At 42.5% G+C, this 21,013-nt stretch overlaps 1 protein-coding gene across 8 annotated transcripts in view; it reads left to right on the forward strand.

The window, feature by feature from the left end:
* The window catches only part of CDIN1 (CDAN1 interacting nuclease 1), a 207,654-nt gene extending 186,854 nt beyond the window's left edge, over positions 1-20,800 (forward strand). For all 8 annotated transcript variants that reach the window (XM_081830856.1, XM_081830851.1, XM_081830854.1 and 5 more), the window contains one exon: positions 18,286-20,800. In XM_081830856.1, coding sequence (XP_081686982.1) covers positions 18,286-18,342 — 57 coding nt within the window. In that variant the 3' untranslated portion in view covers positions 18,343-20,800. The remainder of the gene's footprint in view (positions 1-18,285) is intronic.
* Positions 20,801-21,013: the final 213 nt, after the last annotated feature.

The raw sequence follows: 21,013 nt of genomic DNA on the forward strand, positions 1-21,013 counted from the left end.
TATGTGTCCCCGTTAGGAGCCTAGCTGATCTGATTGTGGGTGTAACAACTTTACAGACTGGACTTTTGGTCTCTTGAGATCTTCAGTGTCTTTCTATGAAATCTAAATAAAATAGCACCTTGATCTTCAGCCTCAAGCACAGACTTTGGCAGGGGATCAGGACTGTTGCCAGCAAGCTCTCCCAGTGCTAAATTCTAAATACGTCTTTCCCAGGGTTGTTGTCATTCAGAAATCTGGCTAGAAGTGGATGTGTGTTAACCTGAGAGGTAAGGAATGCTGGTGTTATCTTCCATGTCACAAAGGTTGAGCTGATAAATTTAAACTTAAAAGGTAAAAGTCCCAAGCACATTTTCTTGTAAAACTATTGCAGCAAAGTCCGTGAGAGCAGACCGATAAAGTGTGAAAAGCAGTAACTTTAACTTCCCTCTGACTATGCCAGTTGGAACCAATGGCTCTCCTGCTTGGGGAGCTTGGGGAAGCTTTTGAAATAAACAAAGGCAAATGATTAAGTAAAGCAAGTAATAGCACTGTTTTTTAAACCATTCAGTCCATCCTGTGTATGCCATTAGGTTCAAGATCCAGACCAGACCTAAGCGAAATAGCTGTGCAAAGATACTCCGCATAACTCTTCTACCTGTCATTCATTTATTCAACAAACATTTATTCAACATCCACTATGTGCCATACACTGCTAAATGCCAGGTAATGCTAAAGCAGACAAGGTACTGCTTTCATGGAACATTCTGTCTCTGTAGAAGTGATGAACATTAAATATAAATATATATGTAACTGTAACGTCTCTTAAATTTAGTGTCTGGCAATGAGAGACCAGTTCATTTCACCATTTTGCTTCTGAATCCCATAGAATCATAAGCCCCATAAATCAAAGTAAATTTTATAAGTCCAAATGTTTTATAGCATTTATAGCATATATCTGTAGTCATAAATATCTCATAAGGCAATCATCAGCAAGCCTAGGGGTGCCTGGGTGGCTCAGTCAGTTAAGCCTCCAACCCTTGATCTCAGCTCAGGTCTTGATCTCAGGGTCGTAAGTTCAAGCCCAGTACTGTTCCACGCTGGGCATGGAGCCTACATTAAAACATACTAAAATAATAGCAAGCCTAGTTACTACTTATGTAAGGCATTGAACCTAATACTAGGAATTTGTTATTAAGTATCTAGTGTTGAATGACCGTTTGGGCTCTACCAGTTGCCACAACTAGTTGGTCATGTTTTGTTTTGTTTTTTTTCCCTTCTCCTTCTCCAAATGTTTCTTTAAATAGTGCTAAGAATCCGTTTTTCCAGCAGCCCTCTTTTATAATGGAGAAGGGTGGTGTAGGGTTTTCTGTCATTGGCATTACATTTTACTAATCTAACCAGGACTTCTTAGCTACAGCAACTGCACAAAAAAGTAAGGTCTTTTTGCAAGTGTGGGGCACTCACAGATGACTTCAAATATTGTCTTGCATTGGCCTTAGGATGGCCTGTTAGTTCAAGCCCAAAAAATAAACACCTATTAATCAGCTAATGGCAACATGGGTGGACCAGCTCTCGGACTGCGGGGACCTCCGTCTAACCTCCTTCAATAGCTTATGTCACCCAGGATGAGGCAGTTTACAGCCAGGAATGCCTCTAAAGACCGTCACAAGCTTAACTAAATGTTTAAAATAACCTCTGTAACTCCTCTCCACACTGACAGATTGCTTTCAGCTCAATGGAATCAAACCACAGCCCCGGCCCCGGCCCCGGTGGCCTTCGTGGGGCCAACTGAGAGGCCACAGAATCTGCAAAGTAAAACTACAGGTTTGGTGTAGTTCTGCCTTGTCTTGCTTTTAATCAAAAAATAAAAAATAAAAAACCAGAAGGGAACTCACTCCTGGAAGTCCTTATCTTCATAAAATTTCACCGAGGACTCCTGTTAAGTAGAATGAGGTTGCCGGGTAAGTCACTAAGGAAACTGTGAGCCTCTCGCCTAGTGCTGGCAGACTTCTCAAAGAATACAAACTGGAGGAACCCCGCAGAGCAAGGCTGTGACTGTTTACATACACACTTTGTCCCAACGACTCTGGAAAGTTGAGCCTTCTGGATAATTTTACGGTATTTTTTTGAATGGCAGTCTTTTCTCTGCATGCAGTGGAAATGTGGGTAGAGGGGGGAAGATTTGTTTTAATGTATACTTTCCTTTAATGTGTTTACCCCCAAATAAGTGAGCTGTAGTAGATCCTCTGGCCCCGGGGAAGTAAATATTTAGCTCAGGAATTCCACACAGAAACATAGCCCAGGGTATTTGGGTTTCACGAAGGAGGATCCCCCTGGGGCAAAGGGCTGGTGTGCCTGCAATGTGGTGGGATCAGTAGGAAGAGGCGCGCTCTCCGCTAGCGCCTACCATCCCCTCAGCCTCAGTCACCTAGACTGTGCCCCTCGGGCCCTCAGCAGCCCCGCTCCCACCCAACTTCTCCAGCTCTGTCTTCTGCCATGCCCATGGTCTCTGTTTTTCCTGACCTTCTCTGCGCTGCTTCAGAAGCCTTCATGCTTGTTCTCATCTCTCTGTCTGCATGTGCCTGTCCCTCTACTGGCAACATCTTCCCTTGCTCAGTGAACCTTGATGTCAAGACTTACCCCAAAGGTGGCCGCGTCTGCTCCAGGCCTTCCCTGACCTTCTCTGGGCTACCACAGGGCCTTCTGCCCTGTTCTCTTACAACCTTGGTCTCCTCCTTACACTACCTTTTAACCCGCTTGTCTCCCTGACTGCTGAGAGCACCTGGAAGACAGGGACAGTGTTCTTGTCATTGTGGCATCCTGGGAACATAGCAGCCTTTTCAGGAAGGCAGCAGGTGATATGGTCTCTGTTGTGCAGTGAGGACAAAAGGGAGGCTAGCATCGCACGGGGACTGGAGCACAGGACAGGGAGCCGGTAGGGCTGGGTCTGCAGGTGCTTGGAGGTGTTCATCTGTGGTCTTAAGATAGAACCAGAGTTCACCAGTGTGACCTGTCCTTTGAATCCAGCCCTGCAGTTTTCCACTCTCACATGATCCTTCACCTGTTACTTTAAAAAAAAAAAAAAATTCTGCCCTTCATCTAATTCTTTCTGACAATTATCCAATAAAGCAGCTTCTCAACCACAAGAAAACAAAGGAATTGGTTACCTTTAGAAACTGGTGCTTGCTGCTGAGCTTTCTGAAGACCCATCCTATGTGGTCCCCATCTGCTCTAAGGGCCAGCCGTGGGGTCCCAAAGTCGTCTTGTGTTACTTTTGTCAGGACAATCTCAAACAGCAATCCTCAGTTGTTTCCTGAGTGAGAAGTTTCCTTTATCATCTCTCCAGGGTCTTTAAATATTAGTTTTAGATGCTGAAGGTGGTTCCATCGTGTTCTCGTTTTTTAGATAATAAAACCATTTGTTACAAAGATGAACTCTTAAATATGAGAGTCTTCACAATGCTCTTGGTCTAATGGGAAGGAGTTTGGGATAAGTACAATGAAGTCTCAAGACACTGCCCTGAAATTGGTGTGCGCAGCTCCCCCTTTGTCATGTAACCCAGGGCCTAAATATGGAAACAAGCACAGCAGTGTCTTGTCACGGAGAACGGGAACCGATATTTAAATAAAACTTAAATCACTGACATCATCCAGGTTTTCTGTCCGGTCTCTTTTGAAGTAGTTTCTCCTGGTCACATGATGCTGATCAGCTTTTCTTTTTAAAGGCAGGAATGACTGTGAAGTGACCTTTCCTGCCTTCTGGCTCAGAGAATCCAGTCTAGTTATAAATGTAGGAGATGTTCAACTCTCCTTTACTCTCACTTCCTCCCCCTTGGTTCCTCATCTTGACTTTTCTCCCTGGGTAAGTCTGGGTAAAGTACTTCCCAGCCCTGCCTTGATGAGTTGGCTATCCAGTTTTCTTCTTGTTAGTGGGTTTATTTCCAGACCTCCAGACCTAAGTCTACCCATTCATGGATTGGGGAGGAGGAAACAAGGGTTGAGGAAGTTTATTAGATTCTACTCTTGGGTAGAATTTTTCTGTAATGGGGCAATAATGAACATACACAAATCGAAGTGTTGTGAGGCTTATGTTTTATTCTCAAATCCACCTTGACTCCAGGATGCAAATGCTATGAGGCCTGCTTTCTAGATAGACAAGTAAGACACAGGAAGTTAAAAAACGGGAGGTATGTGAAGATCTTCCAGCCTCCACATTTTATAGAAGAGGAGGGACTTCTTCCTCATGGAAGAGTCCTGAAGGAAAGGGTTTGTATTGAAACTATACACTAAAGAAGTACTGAGGGGGGAGTCCCAAGCACAGGACCGCGTGAGGTAGCTGTTCAGAGAGGGAGCGCAACGTGGGACAGACCTGGGTTGGCGCGTTGGCCACCTTGGAGCTTTATCTCCTTGTGTGATAAGGTACTTTGCCTCTCCGCATCGGGTTTAATACTTCCGACCTCCTGGGTTCATTGTAGGTATTAAATGAGACGATGTGTAGGAAGTGGCTGGCACAGTGTTAGGCACAAGAAAGCACTTGGTGTTAATGCTCTTCGCTGTCACCAGGCTCAGTTGAGCAGAGCTCTGTAATCGTTTTCTCAACATTAAAAAATAAGCACTCCTATGAGCTACTCATAGAGCTTTTGTTTTAAATGAGACGAGTAGCGGGCACATAGTGATGGCCCAGGAGCTGCTGTTAGGATTATGGTTCTGATGATTCTAACTAGGATTATCCAGTGGTATTATTTTACTCAAGGAAATAATAGTCAAATCGTCTGTATCTCCTACCACTTACAAAATTTGGGACCATTACCAATATGTCAGTCAAACATTCTTTGAATCTAGGGGACTTGAGTCAGAAATGGGGGTTAACGACAAGGCATTACATTTACGAGGTTGCCTTACTCTAGTTGTATTCAAAAGGGGCTAAAACAGCACAACAGAACAATACTAACTAAGCCCAGACCTGGAGAATGACTCAAAACCCAAAGAATGACAGATAAGCTATTTTCCACGGTGCAGACCCCCAACACAACCCTAACCTACCCAGGAGGGCCTGTCAGCTCTCTCTAGCATTAAGGTCTGTTTCCAAGTGACTCCCACCTGCCCTCCCCTCCCATGGGTCTGCCTGCTCACGGCTGTCTGTCCCCCTCACTGCCCTTCATCTGGAGCTGGCCCTGGGGCCTTTTCACTCTGCGTTTTCCTCCTCACTCAGAAGCTTTCCTGGCGCAGAGCCTCATTTTAGGGATCCATGAACTAAACGATGCCTTTAAACACAAAATCAGGTAGGATCTTTATGGGCTTACATTTAAGTTGTTGTAACTATCCAATTGACTTTCAAGGTTCAGTTTAACAATAAAATGAGAGTATTTGCTATCTTCTTACCCTGAGCCCAACTTTCTATTTCTCTTTCGGGGTTTTACCGTCCAGGCCTCTTTGGTGCAGAGGCCCAGCATAAATAAGTGAAAAGCCTCACCCCAACATAGAGCCATCAGACTCTCCTTTTCTTAAAGGAGCGCTATTGAAAAGGACACGTAAAGCTCATTCTGTAGAGTTTGTGTTGCAGAGTAAAGCCGTGAGGGGTACACACGGGGACCCCTCTTGCTGAACTTGGGAACAATACGGGCACCACAGGGATGATATTTGCAGTTTACCGAGTGCATTTGTGTCATACACAAATACAGTTCACTTTAATAGTTTGATATCTTTTCACTCATCTTAAACACCTTGAGGTATTTGGAAAGGGAGGAAGAAGTAAAACAGATGAGCTGGCTGAGCTATGGCCAGGAGTAGTAGTACTTCACTGTGACTGACATTTTTACAACCTTATCTTCTAGATAAAAGCTACTGTAAACAAAAGCCTACCTAAATTGATTGTATTTAAGGACTTGAGAGCCACCTGCGTGCTGCAATTGGCTCCTGGATATTTAGTTTTTCTCCTCAGCAGCCAATTCCTGCCCACCTCCCCTTCAGGACCACAAGCACCAGAGTGTCCCTTCCAGGGAGTGGTACTTGCGCTTCCCACCAGATTTTAAACCACAGCATCCTCTTCCCCCGTAACAAGCTGGAAAAACCTAGATTCCAAACAGTGGAGCCTCTGGGACTGGCTCTTCAGAGTGTGCAATTGGGGCATACTTCTAAGGCTCATCTTCTCCCCTTTAAAAATGACTTCCCTTCCCTATATGGCCGAGGAGTTACCAGCAAATGATCCCCCCCCCACCCCCAACGCATGTTATCACTCCCAGCATCTCCTGGGGCCGGGGCTCTTGGTGTTTTCATCCGTGCATTTCTGTATCTGCTCAGCCAGTAAGACTCCTGTGGGCTGCTGATGCACATGCTGCCCTCGTGGGGCTTATATATTCTGGAAGTCTTTGATACCTGCAAGGACAGATTATTCATATTTTTCTTTTTCAAAGAACCATGTTTTAATTGTTTTCTATTACCTGGCCATTTTTTTTTGCTAATGACCTAGATGGTTCCAACTTCTAATCCCCCCCACCCCAGCCCCCTCCAGCATTTACCTTCGTGGATCTGTAAAAATTGGGAGGTTTGCTTTTGAGGATTGTGTTGGTTAGCTGACAAGCTTTTTCTTATAGTGAGATATTTATTGTGAGAGAAAATGTTAACTACCCATTTAGAGCAAGTTGGGATTTGACATACCTGAAGCATTGTGTCACATTTGGTTAATGATAGATTTATAGGGCAACATGTATCAGCCTTAATCCTTCAGTTATTTGACTTTGCCAAGGATGAAAATTCCAATATTTTTTTTTTAAGCAGACTTTTATATATCCAGAATGCATAAATCTCTTGGTGCCTTGAGATAAATGTCTGCCTGAACTCTGGGTTACCCCGTAATCTTTTGAGACCTGAGCCAAGGAAAGAGACAAGCTAATAAAGACTATGTGACAAAACCTACTTGGAGTAGACAATATTTATATAAGAAAACCTTTTCTAACACATTTCTAAATTGTAGTATTCAGAAGTTAGAAATGCAAAGTTCAGAAATAACCTCAAAATTTATTAGAGCAAGTCTATGGTAGACTTAACTGGTGAACATAGAAATGGACTATTTGTGCTATCAGCCCAGGCTTTACCAGTATGATGATCACTACCCATTATTATGGTCGTCATATCAATTATAAAATCTCTGGGCTCAAACACTAAATCAGCCAAAATGATGGGTTTGCCTTTGGCATGTTTCCCTGGGGAAATAACTGAGAAAACGTAATAATTCACACAACCAATTTTGTAAAGTACCCCAACTTTTGGAAGAAGGCTGGGGTATAAATTCTAGGTAGATGGATATAATTTGTACCCAAGGTCCCCCTGAAGTGTGTTCTCTTACTCATAGTACTTAAATGTTTTCAAAGTAAACATAACCTTGGGTACTCTGTGACTTTTAGGGTTTAGGTATTTGGTATTTCTCTTCTTCCCACCCTCAAATGTGCTGTCCACTCCGTATGTCCTCATTTGAAACAGAAACTGGGGCTGTCAGACTTGTTTATCCCCCCAGTTTCGTAATGAAATAGTCTCAATATGCATCTGATCCCACCATTCCTTTACGTGTCTTGGGCCCCTAATCCCACTCTTCTTTCTCCCCTCAAAAGGTGAATCTATAATGGAGAAAATTAAAAGGGTCATTATATGAATAAATGCAACTTAGCTGAGAATTCTTGTCTGGGAAGACTTTCAGAATACCATGTCATTGTACTTATTCATTTGCTGTGGACCTTTAAGCATTTTGTGTATTCATTTGATAACTTCTATTTTACACTTAAAGTGTGAATAGATTTTGTTCCTATGTTATGAAAATTTGAGTTGTAAGCTATTTAAGGAGAGGAGTCGTCTTTTGTGACTTGTGCTCTGTGCAGGATGGGTTCGCAGGCTTGTGTGTAGTTTTGTGGGGGTTTTTTGAGTTGTAAGATATTAAATGCCTTTAAGGGAATATCATTAAGTCCACTGACATCATCACAGGCAACTTACATGGGACACATGTTTGGTGCTTTTTAAATTTTAAAAATATTCACATGCAAAAGAAACCTTTTCCAGAATCCTTATGCCCAATAATTGTGTCAGCACAGAAAATGGGGGCTAAACTCTGCTTAAAATGGTTACCTTCAGAAGACATTTTGGATAAAGATGATGGGATAATTCCTAACTACCGCTTGTTGTGTTTTGGGTCCCTTTTATTTTTCTATTTGCAAAGTTCTGCATCAGCATCCATTTTATAGACAAAAGAGCTAAGCCAGGGACAGAACTGGTCATGACCCACATGAGCTTGTCCTATTCTCCTGTGAAGCCACACGCAAGCTTGTGCATAGATTCTCACGTACGTGTGTGTGTATGTTGATTCTCGATAGGTAAAATGCAGAGGGGCTGACCCAGTCCCAGGAATAAGCATTTCTCCAAGGAAACCGGTATTAAAGACAGAAGATGACAGACAAAAGAGCTTCTGCCATTGGTTTCTATCCCACTCCTCTCCGTTTTCCTCTTGTGAGAGGAGATTCACGAGAGGCTGCAGAGACTGTTAAGTATGGCATCTAAGCATATCCAACACAGGACAAAGTGGAGTGGAAATTAAGCACTTTTCCAGGCAATTTAATGTCGACGTGAAAATGCCAAGTTATATAAACATCAAGGAGAATTTCAGGTGGTTGTGGTTGTGAATTTATATACATTTTAAATTTTCTTCAAAATAATGTATTTTCTGTTTATTTTCTATGTGGCATAAAGACCTGACGTGAATGAGTATTTGTTTTTTCCTTTATTTTCAAAATTCTAGGGAGTCGATGTTACAAAGAGCTAGAGTTGCATTTTTAATAACAGACCTATGAATTGAGAGTATTCGTAACTAGGGTTCTCTTTAGTCCTTTCATTTTGCAAACCCAGACCTGCCAAGCAAGAAAGTAAATGAAATAAATGAGTTAATATTTTTATTTCATCTCTAGAAACTGTAGAAAAAGAATATTTGCCTGTATATTAAATTGACCATAGTGCCAGAACCTTATGATTCTATATTACCTGATCACTAATCTATTATTACCCTACCCATATTTACACATCAGCATAAATACACATACTTTGCATATAAACATGTGCAAGCATATTTCACTTGGACTGAAAAGTTATTTACAACTCTGTCTGGAGATACATACAACAGTGATTAACAAGTGCATAACCAATCTACAACATGCAGATTAAAGCTAAATAAACAGTGGAAGAGTTTATTTTGAAACAATTACAAGATGTTTTATATTTCTCCGCCATCCTGAACTGTGTGTTTGAGAATGCATCCTTCATAAAAACCACATGGAAGTCTTTTTGATGGAGGAACAATTGACTTCCAACAGCCACATGTCTGCACACATCCTCAGAAGATAGCCCAGAGCCCACACCACAACTCAAAAGGAGAAAGAGAAAAAACTTAAAATATATATATTCTGTGCTGCTATTCTTTGGGAGAAGGATTTTTTTTTTTATTTGCCTGTGAATTAAAAGATTTGGGCTGGAAACCAAGATTTGAATCAATACAGTTTTATTTTTGTTTGAAGACCCTCATGAACAAGAAACTTAACTCATCAGATCGTTCCATCCCTCTTGTTATCTTTCAATTGAAAATTGTTTCTTTTGTGATCCAGATGTACATTGTAGAACCCTAGTGCATCGACAGTCCTTTTTTATGTAATCATGGTGATTCAGCTCATTGAGAAGGGAAGTATTAGGTCAACCTCATGAGTTTCCCTTATTTTATGTAGTAGACAGGCAAATTTTGTAACACATGAATCCCACGACCCTTCCCTTTTACTGAAAGAGATAAGCATACTGATTTTTAAATGTGATTTTTCTCATAGAGCTGAAAACAAACATAGATAACAATCATAAGCTACATCTTTTCACTCAAGGTACTTTAGGAGCAAAAATGGGCCTTTGGGGTTCACTGCATCAACCCTGCTTAGCAAGTCTGAACCTCCTTTTCTAGGAAAACAAATTTCCACCTGATATGCTCACTTAGACCCGTTGCTTCCCTCAGTTTTCCTCATAACTTATTCCAGCTGTTTATTTCCATTTACATGAGCAGGCTGAGGCAGTGTTCTGGATTTACTCCTCTTTCCTCATGTTTAGATTCTGCCCCATAACTCCTGAATCCCCTCACAGCGGGGGAAACCTTTTTCTTCTCTGAACTTTATGCAGTGGTTCAGTAATTCTCATTCCCTAGCTTACTTTACTGATTGTCAATGCTTTAAATATGCTCCCTCAAATGTAATCATTTTAATTTCTTTTACCTGAATTATAAGTTACTTTTCCATATACGTCCTAAACACTGTGACACTTAAATCGAAAGGAGTATCTAGATAAACTTTTTAGTGTGAAACTATTGACTTCATACTTGAAGAATTATTCCTTGTAGACAGGTGAATCTCAACTCCTATACTGAGTTTTTGATGAGTTGCCTGCTTTTCGGGCCCCTGCCTGGCTCTCTCTTCCAGATGTTGGAAATATTTTTCAAAGTTGAATGACTGCTATAAATTGCTGTATAAATACAAGGCATAGTGAGTGACAGTATGGTGTAGTGGTTGCAAGTACAAGCCGGAGAGCCAGACTGCTGGAGTTCAGAGCCTCCCTTTTTGTGCCTCCTGTTTTTCTTCTGTGAAATGGGGACAATCCTAGGTTGCTTGTGAGTATCAAATCTGTACATGTAAAAGGGCTTGCGACACTGCCTATTGCGTCCTAAGTGTGGTTAAGTGTTACCTCCTTAGCATTGGTTATTGGAATCATTATATCATTTTATATGTGTATTTTTTCTAAGATTTTGTTTTTAAGTAATCTCTACACCCAACGTGGGGCTCGAACTTACAACCCCGACATCAAGAGTCGCACACTTTACCAACTGGGCAAGCCGGGCGCTCCTTGATGGGTGTTTTTAGACAAAACCATTATAGACCTAATGTCTGGTTAAGGGCTTTCTGAAATCAGGAAACCAACCAGGGAGTTAGCTATTGGGGCTAATTTAGCAAAATGGTATCTTAACAGTGTGATTAGAAACCTCAGACTTCATCTACCTTTCATTTCAGCACTCTCTGAAGAAGCCTAAAGGAAAGGGCTAACAATAGACACTTAATCTTCCTCCCTTTTCTCCATAAGTAAAAATACCATCCAAGAAATGCCTGCTTTATAAAGAAGAGTGTGGAGGTGTGGCAGGGAAAGGCGGTGTTTTTTGTTTGTTTGTTTGTTTTTATAGCTAAGAAAGAGTAAGCAAGTCTTTCCTGAATTTAGGGGCCCAGATTTTCTGTCCATAACCTCTGAGTTTCTCACAGAAAAAAATCTTGCACTGAAAGACCTGATTCATAACTTAAATTCTGTCCAACATCCATATTTCGACATCCTAGGAGACTACCTGAGGATAGCTAAATTCTTCTGGAAAACTGAGAATTTACTTACTGAAGTCCCATTTATAAAACATTCTTGGTGGCAGTCTTTTAAAAATATATTACAGATTGCCCCGCTCTTTTTAACAAAACATAACCAGCATCTACTTATCCTGGACTGTCCTCAGCACCTATGATTGACAAAGCCTATTTCCCCAACACCAAACAGCCTTAGGTTGCCACAGTTAGAGGTTTTTCAGTGTCTCTTCCCTAATTGTCAACAGTCACTCACCTTGACTGGCAAGTGTTCTGCCCGTAACCAGCCTCTCACACCCTGTCTCCATCTCCCTCATATTTGCAGCCTCGGAAGCCCGATAACCACACAACACCGAAACCACAGCACTGGAGAAAACATCTAGACTTCTTCATTTTATATATGATTTCTCTACATCCTTGGGTAACCCCCAGTGTCCTAGATCTGCAGCAGGCAGAGGTGTTGGCGTATAGTGCAAGTTAGGAGCCAGGAAGCTCCATTAGGGTAAAAGTACAGAGTTGCTTTGTAACTGATTAGCCTTGATGAAGAGTTGCTACTTACTGATGATCTCATCCAGTAACTCCTTCTGCTATAGATTCTGGGTTCAGGTGTAACTGGAATAAAAAGCCAATAGGCCTTTCCATACTGCATATGTGAAGAATGGTCTTTGATTACTCAAGTGCAGTGTGTGTGTATTGCTAGATAGCGAATTAAAGTAACACACAGTTGTTACCTCACTTTTTCTGTGATTCAGGAATAGGGGCATAGCTTAGCTGGGTACTGTTCTTTCCTCTCTCTCACAGGCCACATTCAAGATATTGACCCAGGGAGTGTGGTCTCATCTGAAGGTTTGACTGAGGAAAGAAACCCTTCCAAACTCACTCGGATTGTTGGCAGGATTCAGCTCACAGGGCTACATTCCTCTCGGACTGTTGGCCACAGGCCACCTTCACTTCCCTGCTGCGTGGGCCTCTCCCAAATGGCAGTTTGCTTCATCAAAGTATACAAGTCGAAAAGGCAAGAGAAAGTATCTGGTAGCAAGATGGAAGTCTGTCTCTTGTAACCTAATCACAGAAGTGACATCCCATCACTTTTGCTATATTCCCTTGTTAGAAGCAAGTCACTAGATCCAGTCAACATTCAGGGGGAGGGGATTACACAAGGGCCTGAATCCCAAGAGGCAGGTATCGTTGAGGTCACCTTATAAGTCGGCTGACCACAGTATCCATCAGTGTCTTAGCTGCAGCCCAGCATTCCAGGACTACCACTGCTGTGGGCCTTTTCTCACTCCTGTTGTTGCCCAACTTAGTCTGATGCTTCTCTTGTGCGCCTCTTTTCCTATAGGTAGAAACTGCTGTCTGTAGAGTGAGTTCTAAATGGAATCTGATGCCATACCTAGGGGGCCTTTCCTTCTAGCTCATTTTTTTTACTGTGAAGATGAACCTTCTGTGCAAGGACAGGTTAGTTACAAATCTGCTAGGTATTTCCACACGTCTTTAATATGCCCTAGAATTACCCATTTCATAAATCCTCCTTTATACGTATATGCTTTTTCACCTGTATGTAACATCCACCCATAGAAGTTCTAACCAATTAGAACAGCTTCCCCCCAGTCTTGCCAAATTTGAAAATCCTTAAACAAGTTTTGCTGTCCCCCATGTGATTATAGCTGTGCTTTTAGATCCCATCTACTTAGACAATCCATGATGACTGAAAGCTGTGAACCCTATTTTATCTGCATTTTTAAAATAAGACCTGTTTATTTTTTCTGAGGATAGCGCTTGGTGCACATAAGGATCTGCGCATATCATCTCAAGAGGCTCTGGCCCAAATTTGGGAACCTCTGAGTTAGATCTCCCAGGCTGGGGTCAAGAATTCAAATGTCCATGGGGATAGGTACACAGCATTAAGTGAGCCAAGTAGGCAGGACATAAGAAATGTGGCTGCTTCGATTTCTTTCTTGAAACATGAAACCCTCTGCCGTTCTCTTTGGCTTTCCCAAATTTGACAGAGATGGAAGTAGGGAGAAATGGGTCTCTACAGTGAAAGTCTGCAGCACCAGCACAATGATAAATGGCACCTGGTATGGAGCCTCGACATCAGGAGTACCAGAGAATGGTGGGGACTGCACCAAACCTGAAACATATGTCTTTTCTAAAGGGGGTAGCTGTTGCTTTAGTTCCAGCTGATTGTTGCCACATCAACTAATGTCTCAAAAGATGCTGAGTGTGCAGGATTTCATATAAAAAATACTTATGGGCTGACTCCCATTTTTTTAAAAAAATTGATGAAAGCCCAGCTTCGATTTAATAGATCCAGTCACAGAAATGTCACTAATGTGTAAGGCAGCTCACTCCGTGTTTTCAAAAGCTACACTGGCAGAAAAATTTTTATTCAAGTTGAATCTATACACAATTCCTGGTAACTTTCAGACATTGCCCGAAGTCTGCTCGAGAGCTACAGCATGAGTCTAATCACTTCTCCCCAGGAGTGGCCTAAAAATCAGAGGCTGGTGAATGAGCATGTTACCACCCTATGTGCTTATTTCTAGGTCACACATACTCTGTTATTCTAACAGTTCCTCAAATATCCTAGCGTTCTCCTCCGGTCAATTCCAGACCAGAGATATTCCTCTTAAAATGTGACACCAGGATCCTGCAAAACACTCTAGGCATGGTCTCACTGGTACAGAAGGCACTTCCTCTCTTTCTCTGGTTAGTCTAATAGGATGTCCCCCTGTATAATAGGTCCATTGCCACCTCATAGAGAGACAGTCGCAGACCCTGCAACCAGACTGCCTGGGTTCCAAAACCTGTTCTTCCACTTTTTAGCCATAAGACCTTTGGCCAGCTGCTTAATTGCTCTGTGCCTCAGTTTCTTCATTTGCAGAATGGGGACATTAATTGCACCTACCTCGTGGAGTTGCCCTGAGAAATAAACGGGTCGATCTGTGCGAAGTGCTTAGAACAGTGTCTGGCACATAGTAAATGCTATGAAAGTGGTAATAGTTAACGTTGTAACTGTTCTCATCATCCGTGTGATCTGTGTGTATGCCATCAGCATGCTCATCGTGGTCACTAGTAAAAATGCCAGGCCGTGGCAGTGGCCGGGTCCCGCCAGCGCGCCCACTACCTCTAGGCTGCCCGTGATTCGGCGACCAGCACAAAGCTGTCTGACCCTATTAACTCTGGGTTCCTGTCCTTGAGAGTAGCCGTCACCTGCCGGGCACCGCGCTAAGCCTGGAGAACACGCATATACATAAAACACGGTCTTCAGCCTCTGTAGCCTCACAGTCTGGCAGAGATAATCTCTGGGATACAGATATGCACAAAAACCACACAAGGGTACCCAGCTTCCTTCCACAATCTCCCATTTAATGTCTCTAAATACTCTAAAATGAGAGGAAACCAGAGAAACACCTGCCACACACGTTTATAAGGCTGTTGTTACTCAGAAGGAACTTCATCTTTCATACACACCCTCCAGGTCTGTCATGGCTCTTGACTTGCACCTCCCTTTTTCTTTTTTTTTTTTTTTTTTCAGGAGTTACTTGTTTTGCAGAGTTGGTGGTATTTCATTTGCAAGCAAAAGGACTCACTTGCATTCCAGTCTCTGCTCCACAGGAGTTTTTTTTTGTTTGTTTTGTGTTTTTTTTTTAAAGATTTTATTTATTTATTTGAGAGCGAGAATGAGATAGAGCACATGAGAGGGGGGAGGGTCAGAGGCAGAAGCAGGCTCCCTGCCGAGCAGGGAGCTCGATGCGGGACTCGATCCAGGGACTCCAGGATCATGACCTGAGCCGAAGGCAGTCGCCCAACCAACTGAGCCACCCAGGCGCCCTCCACAGGAGGTTTTTTAAAATCCATTTGGGTGGAGTCTTTGATCTTATTACTTGATCACTAGTAACTTTAAAATTACAGTCAACCTTGAAATGTGTTTACAGAATCAATTCAGATATCCCTATACATCCCATTCCTGAGTGTGTCTGGCTCGTAGGGAAGACTGCAAACCCAGTAGCAGACCAACCCTCTGCTTTGCACATTCCCTCAGACGCGGGGACTCCGTTTCCTTTTAAATGCCGTTAGCAGTCTCTTTGGTTTTTATTGGTCACAAAGGTTATGTTTGCCTTCCCAGTGATCTTATTCTTGTCTAGTAGTGCCACAATAAATGGGAACAGGCATCATAGAGGTGAAATCGCTCAACCCACAAGAATGTACTTGACCTACATAAAAATTTCCTGGGTCCTGTTTTCTCCCTGGTTTATACCTTTTCAGAAGGAAATGCCAGAGTTGGGTTGCTTTTTTTTTTTGAACTATCAACCAAAACGTTCCCTTCTGTTGGTTCAGATAACCAACGAATTTATAAATTTGCTTAATGTGGTCCACCTCTTCATAAACAGATACATTGCTAGAAGATTATCTTGCCAGCCATTTGATAATCTTCGGATCCTGAATTGTCAGAGAAAGCTCAGAAATACACTAAAGTAGGTATCAGGAACGAGGCCAGATCTTGTTCGATCATGAAATTCCCAAATTTGTCACCCTATGAGTCCCTCTTTTTCCTCCAAAGAACACAGAATTGGAAAGCCTTTACCTACCAATTGCCATTTACAAGGACAAGTTGTGTTGCCTTGTTTTTAATCAAGCACATGTTGTTAGAGCTTTTGAGTCATGTGAGAAGGCTAATAGTGCCGGAGTTAATATCCTTCCATCCACAAGCTAAGAAAGAAACAAAGACTTAGATGGTAGAGCCTTACCATGTGTCACTACTCCTGTATACTGAAAATCGTTCAGAGAGCCGTGATCCTACCTTCAGGGAGTCCTGGTAGTGAACCACTGCAACGAAAGGTTCACCTTACAGCCTCGCAAAACCTTTTCAAGGTGCAGAGTTCATCTGTTGCCTCACAAGTGAAACAAGCCCATTTTCTTGGGCATTGAGGTGCTCCCCAGCCTGGCTTTCCTGCCTGGAAAATGCCAGTTTTGTAAAGAGTGGTCATGCTTCGTGTCCTTTGGCTTATGATTTTCTGTTCAGGGAAAGTGCTGTCTGTCCCTGCTCGCTCAGTGCTGGGGATACGTGTTTTTGTTTTATTAAATCTTCAAAATACTGAGCTTGTTGTTTTTGACCCCCATATATTCTTTTGTTCTTTTCCATGACTGGTTAGATCACCTTTTTTTCCTCCCTTTGTAAAAATATTAGTGCCTTTCTAAAGAACATCGTGGTCTCCTGAATGGCTGCATAACACAACAGAGGAATGTCTTGAGCTTAATGTTAGGTCTGTTCAGGCTGTGACTCGGGGCTGCTTCACGGACAGGAAACTTCGAGGCTTCTCAGACACGGTCCTCAGAATTGCAGATCTTCCTGCCCTTGCCACACTTGTTTTGGCAAATCGGACATCATCTGATACTAATCAGAGTTGTCTGTAAAATAGAGGTACCGAATGGTCTATGTCCCAGTTGCAGACAATTGTTAGTACAAGTTACTGAGAAACCCTCCGTTAAATGGAAGCAAGGTCTCACCAGGCTCATCTGCAGGCAGCCCCGAATGCAGGGAAATCTCGAGCCTAGTCCTCCAAGGCCACTTCACTGTACGCAGCTCCTGGGTCCCCCCAGAGCCTCTCCTCAGTAGAAGAGTTGCCATCTCATGATTCTGTCCAAAAGTTTGAATTAGCCTCGCATACAACTCGGCTACCCTACGGATGTGAATCCCCAAATAAACCATTCCGTGACATCCAACTGAACTTGTTCCCGTGCATACAGTATCTTGCAGCCCATCCTGTACTATTAGTTTTGGCAAGTACACTACAGCATATAATAAATCATGGAAGGAAAAAGCTTTTTGGCCTAACGTGGTTCAGCCTGTTGTAATGTCAGAATACAGAAAGCAGTTCTGTTTTTAGACATCCTTTTACTAACCCAACATTCATAATTTATGATTTCACTGCAAAATTCCTGCAACATGACACCCAAAGTAGTGCTGCCCTTTAATTAAGTACTCTCAGTAGGAAAAACGTGCAACTGATGTGCAAAACATCTCCGTGTGCATGGTGATTGATAGTGATTACATCTTTATGAACCCAGCCTAAAGGTCTCAACTTCCTGATGGGTGAAGTCGTCTATAGGGCTACTTCCTGAGTCTGCTGCTAACCAATTTGGAGATAATTTGGAGGCACAACTGAGAAAGATGGAGGTTTTAGGCCAGCATCTGTCTATACATCTTCACAAGTCCACATGACCTTATCCATCATCTTCATGATAAGAACCTACGACCGAATTTCACTCTTGGAGAGGTTGTATGCACAGATGAAGGGTCGGGGATAAGGTCTCTCTGAGGGATCCCCGTTGCCATGTGGGTTTATTTGTTTGTTTGCTTTTAAAAAGTTGAAAGAATGGATGACAGAAGGGACCTCTGGCCCTGTTAGCGTGTGCATGGAATATGCTAGCCAGAAGAGCACCATGAGCTGTTCTGCTTTTTACATTATTCTTCATTTTTTTGTTTTTCCCCCTTAATTGAAACTAGAGAAGGAGGTAAGATAGGGTTAGGAGAGAAAATCCCAAGTCTGGTGCTCCCCGGTTCATCAGTGGGGAGATTGTGGTGTTCTCTTTCATCACTTAGGTACTCACACCAGCCCGAGTTCAGAACACCTTATTGAAAGGTAATTAGGGTCATGCATGCATTAGCGATACCTCAGGTTCCTTGAAAGGTCATAAATCTGTCCAAGACCGTAGCAGTACTTCTATTAAATAAGCTCATTGCTGCAAGTTCAGCCCTCTGTCCCAATTGTAGCAACCGAAACAAAAGCTCTGTGCAATAATGTCACTTAATCATCTTAGCAATGCTTCGGAGATGACCTTTCTCTAGAATGACGTTGATACGATGCACATATGTTGCCTTCTCATGTGTTTTGCAGATTTGGGCCGGGCTTAGTCATCTATTGGTACGGCTTCATCCAGGAGCTGGACTGTAACCGGGAGAGGGGCATCCTGCTCAAAGCCTGTTTCCCCACGGACATTGTCACCTTATGCCACAGCGTCGCCTGACCCTGATGATCCTGGAAGAGAAGCCGGGAGGAAAAGGTGAATCCGGAAGCAATTTGACTTTCCTGCCGTGTAAACTCCTGGCAGCATCTGCCCTGAACTTGAGCTGAACTCTTGCTGCCCGTGGCCACGCCACTACCTCTTTAGACAAACATATCAGGAGTTTCTGTTTTCCTTCATCCCTTGCTGATGTGAACAGCCAAGAACTACAGACACAACCCACTCATTATCAGCATTTCTGTCTCTGTCAAACAGTTAGTTTACAGATAGTCATAATCTCTCTTCCTTCCGGATGGTTTCTCCTTGTATACTGAACAAAAGAAGAAATGTGGGGACTGAAAGGTGTGATTTTTCAATTCTCCTCCCAGTTCCCGAATCACCCTCTTATTTTTTTTTTTTCTAAGCCTCCATTCATCCTCCCTCCCTCCCTCCCTCCCCTGTTCTCATCCTATCCACTCACAGGGACCCAGGGTTGCATCCCCATCACGGAATAATCTAGCACAGTCCTAGCAGAGCGGAGGACGTGGAGGCTGAAACTCAATTTTTGCTCTCACCTGCAAGGCTTCGGTAGACCTCGACGGTAGCTTGTGCTAGTTTTGTCCAGTCTTTACGGTTTCCTGACTTCGCTGGCATTAAGCCAAGCTGAAAAAATATACTTGATGAGAATTTCCTCTTTTTATAATACTTATTTGAACACCAAAGACTTTCCCTTTATCTCATGTAAAAAAGTATTGGTTACATTGTGTCTGGAAACCACACTCCTCCTTTGGTCTGGGGCTCAGGGGAGACCATTGAAGCATGGTGCCAGTCTGGACAAAGCTTATTTTTAAACACTGCTACTTGTCAGTATGTATGGGTAGTCAGTATTTTTATGAGTATAATTTTTTAAAAGCACATTCTGTGCACTGCTTTGTATCTGCATTTTCTACTATGTAATTACATAACACTGAAATAACTTAGGCATTAGCAACGTTCAGCTTTGAATGAATTAAGTGTACCAGAAATAAACATGGAGTGATTTTTTTTTCTTTCAAATAAGCAAAATAAAGGGGATTTTGTATTTGTTCACTTTAATTTATTCACTTTTTATACTGCAAACCAAACTTCAGCCTAAAGGAAAACATCAATAAATTCATTATAAACCTATCTTTTGGGAGGCCAAAAACGTATCTATCCCCCAAAATGTATTTATAAAATGTTTGCCCCCATGTTGAAAATACATAGTATCGGGGTGCCTGGGTGGCTCAGTCGTTAAGCATCTGTCTTCTGCTCAGGTCATGATCCCAGGGTCCTGGGATCGAGTCCCACATAGGGCTCCCTGCTCCGTGGGAAGCCTGCCTCTCTCACTGCCTCTCTCTCCATCAAAAAATAAAAAAAATCTTTAAAAAAAAAAAAAAAGAAAATACATAGTATCTTCTATAATGTCGAAGATGAGTTTGGAAGTATTAACAAAAAGAACTTCTGCAGACACCTTTCAGTTACACACACTGCTTGCTGCTTTCGAAAGACTAAAGCTGCCCTTTGTACCTTGTTCGTTTTGTACCTAAAGGAGGTTTGCAAAGGTCAGCCAGCTGCCTTTCCTTTTGAAGGACACAAGCACGTCCGGTCCAGACGCATGGATTTTAACTCCGTCGTGGGTCTCACTGAACAGAAAAAGAGGAAGGAGAGATGGGAAGGAGGGCTCTGGCAGGCGCCTGTTTCCATGTAGAAGTATCAGGCAGGTTCTGGGAGTGCAAGGGAGTGGTCCGAAACTACTGTTGATACAGGCAAACACATGCCCACATTTGAACCAAAACTGTTGTTCAGCGGTTTTCATGGCATGCTCTAAGCTGCTGCTGCTGCTTTAGGGGAATAAATTACATTTATCTGCACAGATGCTGAAAACCCTGGGAAACCCTTGTCAAGGATTTGTTTTACATTAAACAAATTTATGATGAGGGGGCACAAATAAATGAAAAAATAAAAGAGGTGCTCGCATTTCAGATTCCTCCTCCTCCCCGGTGCCCTGACCTAATGTGTTAGGAGGAGGTGTTGGTGCTCTCTGCCGAGGCACCAGCTCCTCTCTATGAAGGCGGGTTTAACATTTGGCCCTAAAAAGTGGGAAAGAAACCAGTAAACTGTACATAGTTTGAATAACTTGTAACTTTAGCACAATAAGATTTTGCCCACATAAATCTAATGCGATTATTAGTACTATTGCTCAATTAGAAGAGTGTAGGGGGACAGGAGTCGTGTTCCCAAATGGAAAGCTTAAAATTTCCTTGTTCTTTTTCCTTTTATGGTAGAAATACTTACCTCTGTTCTATCAATAGGTGTTGTTTACTCGTTTGGTTTTGGTTTTGTTTGGTTTTTTTTAGTTTTGACAATAAAAATGGCTGTGGAAAGTGAGACATGACAACGTGGTTTTTTTTTGTTCTTGTTATTTTTATTGCTGTCGTCATTAGAACATTAACATTTAAGCCAAATTTTGTTTTATGGAGCATTCTGCAAACTGCACTGATGAATTATGCCAACCCAGAAATCAATGTGTGTACGACATAAAACTAAATGATGTTCTCTCTGGCATATATGGATTTGCCAAGCATCTGCGGTCACAAAGAC

Source organism: Leptonychotes weddellii, chromosome 9 (genome assembly GCF_054177405.1).
Source record: "Leptonychotes weddellii isolate Sample4059 chromosome 9, ASM5417740v2, whole genome shotgun sequence".
Lineage (NCBI taxonomy): Eukaryota > Metazoa > Chordata > Mammalia > Carnivora > Phocidae > Leptonychotes > Leptonychotes weddellii.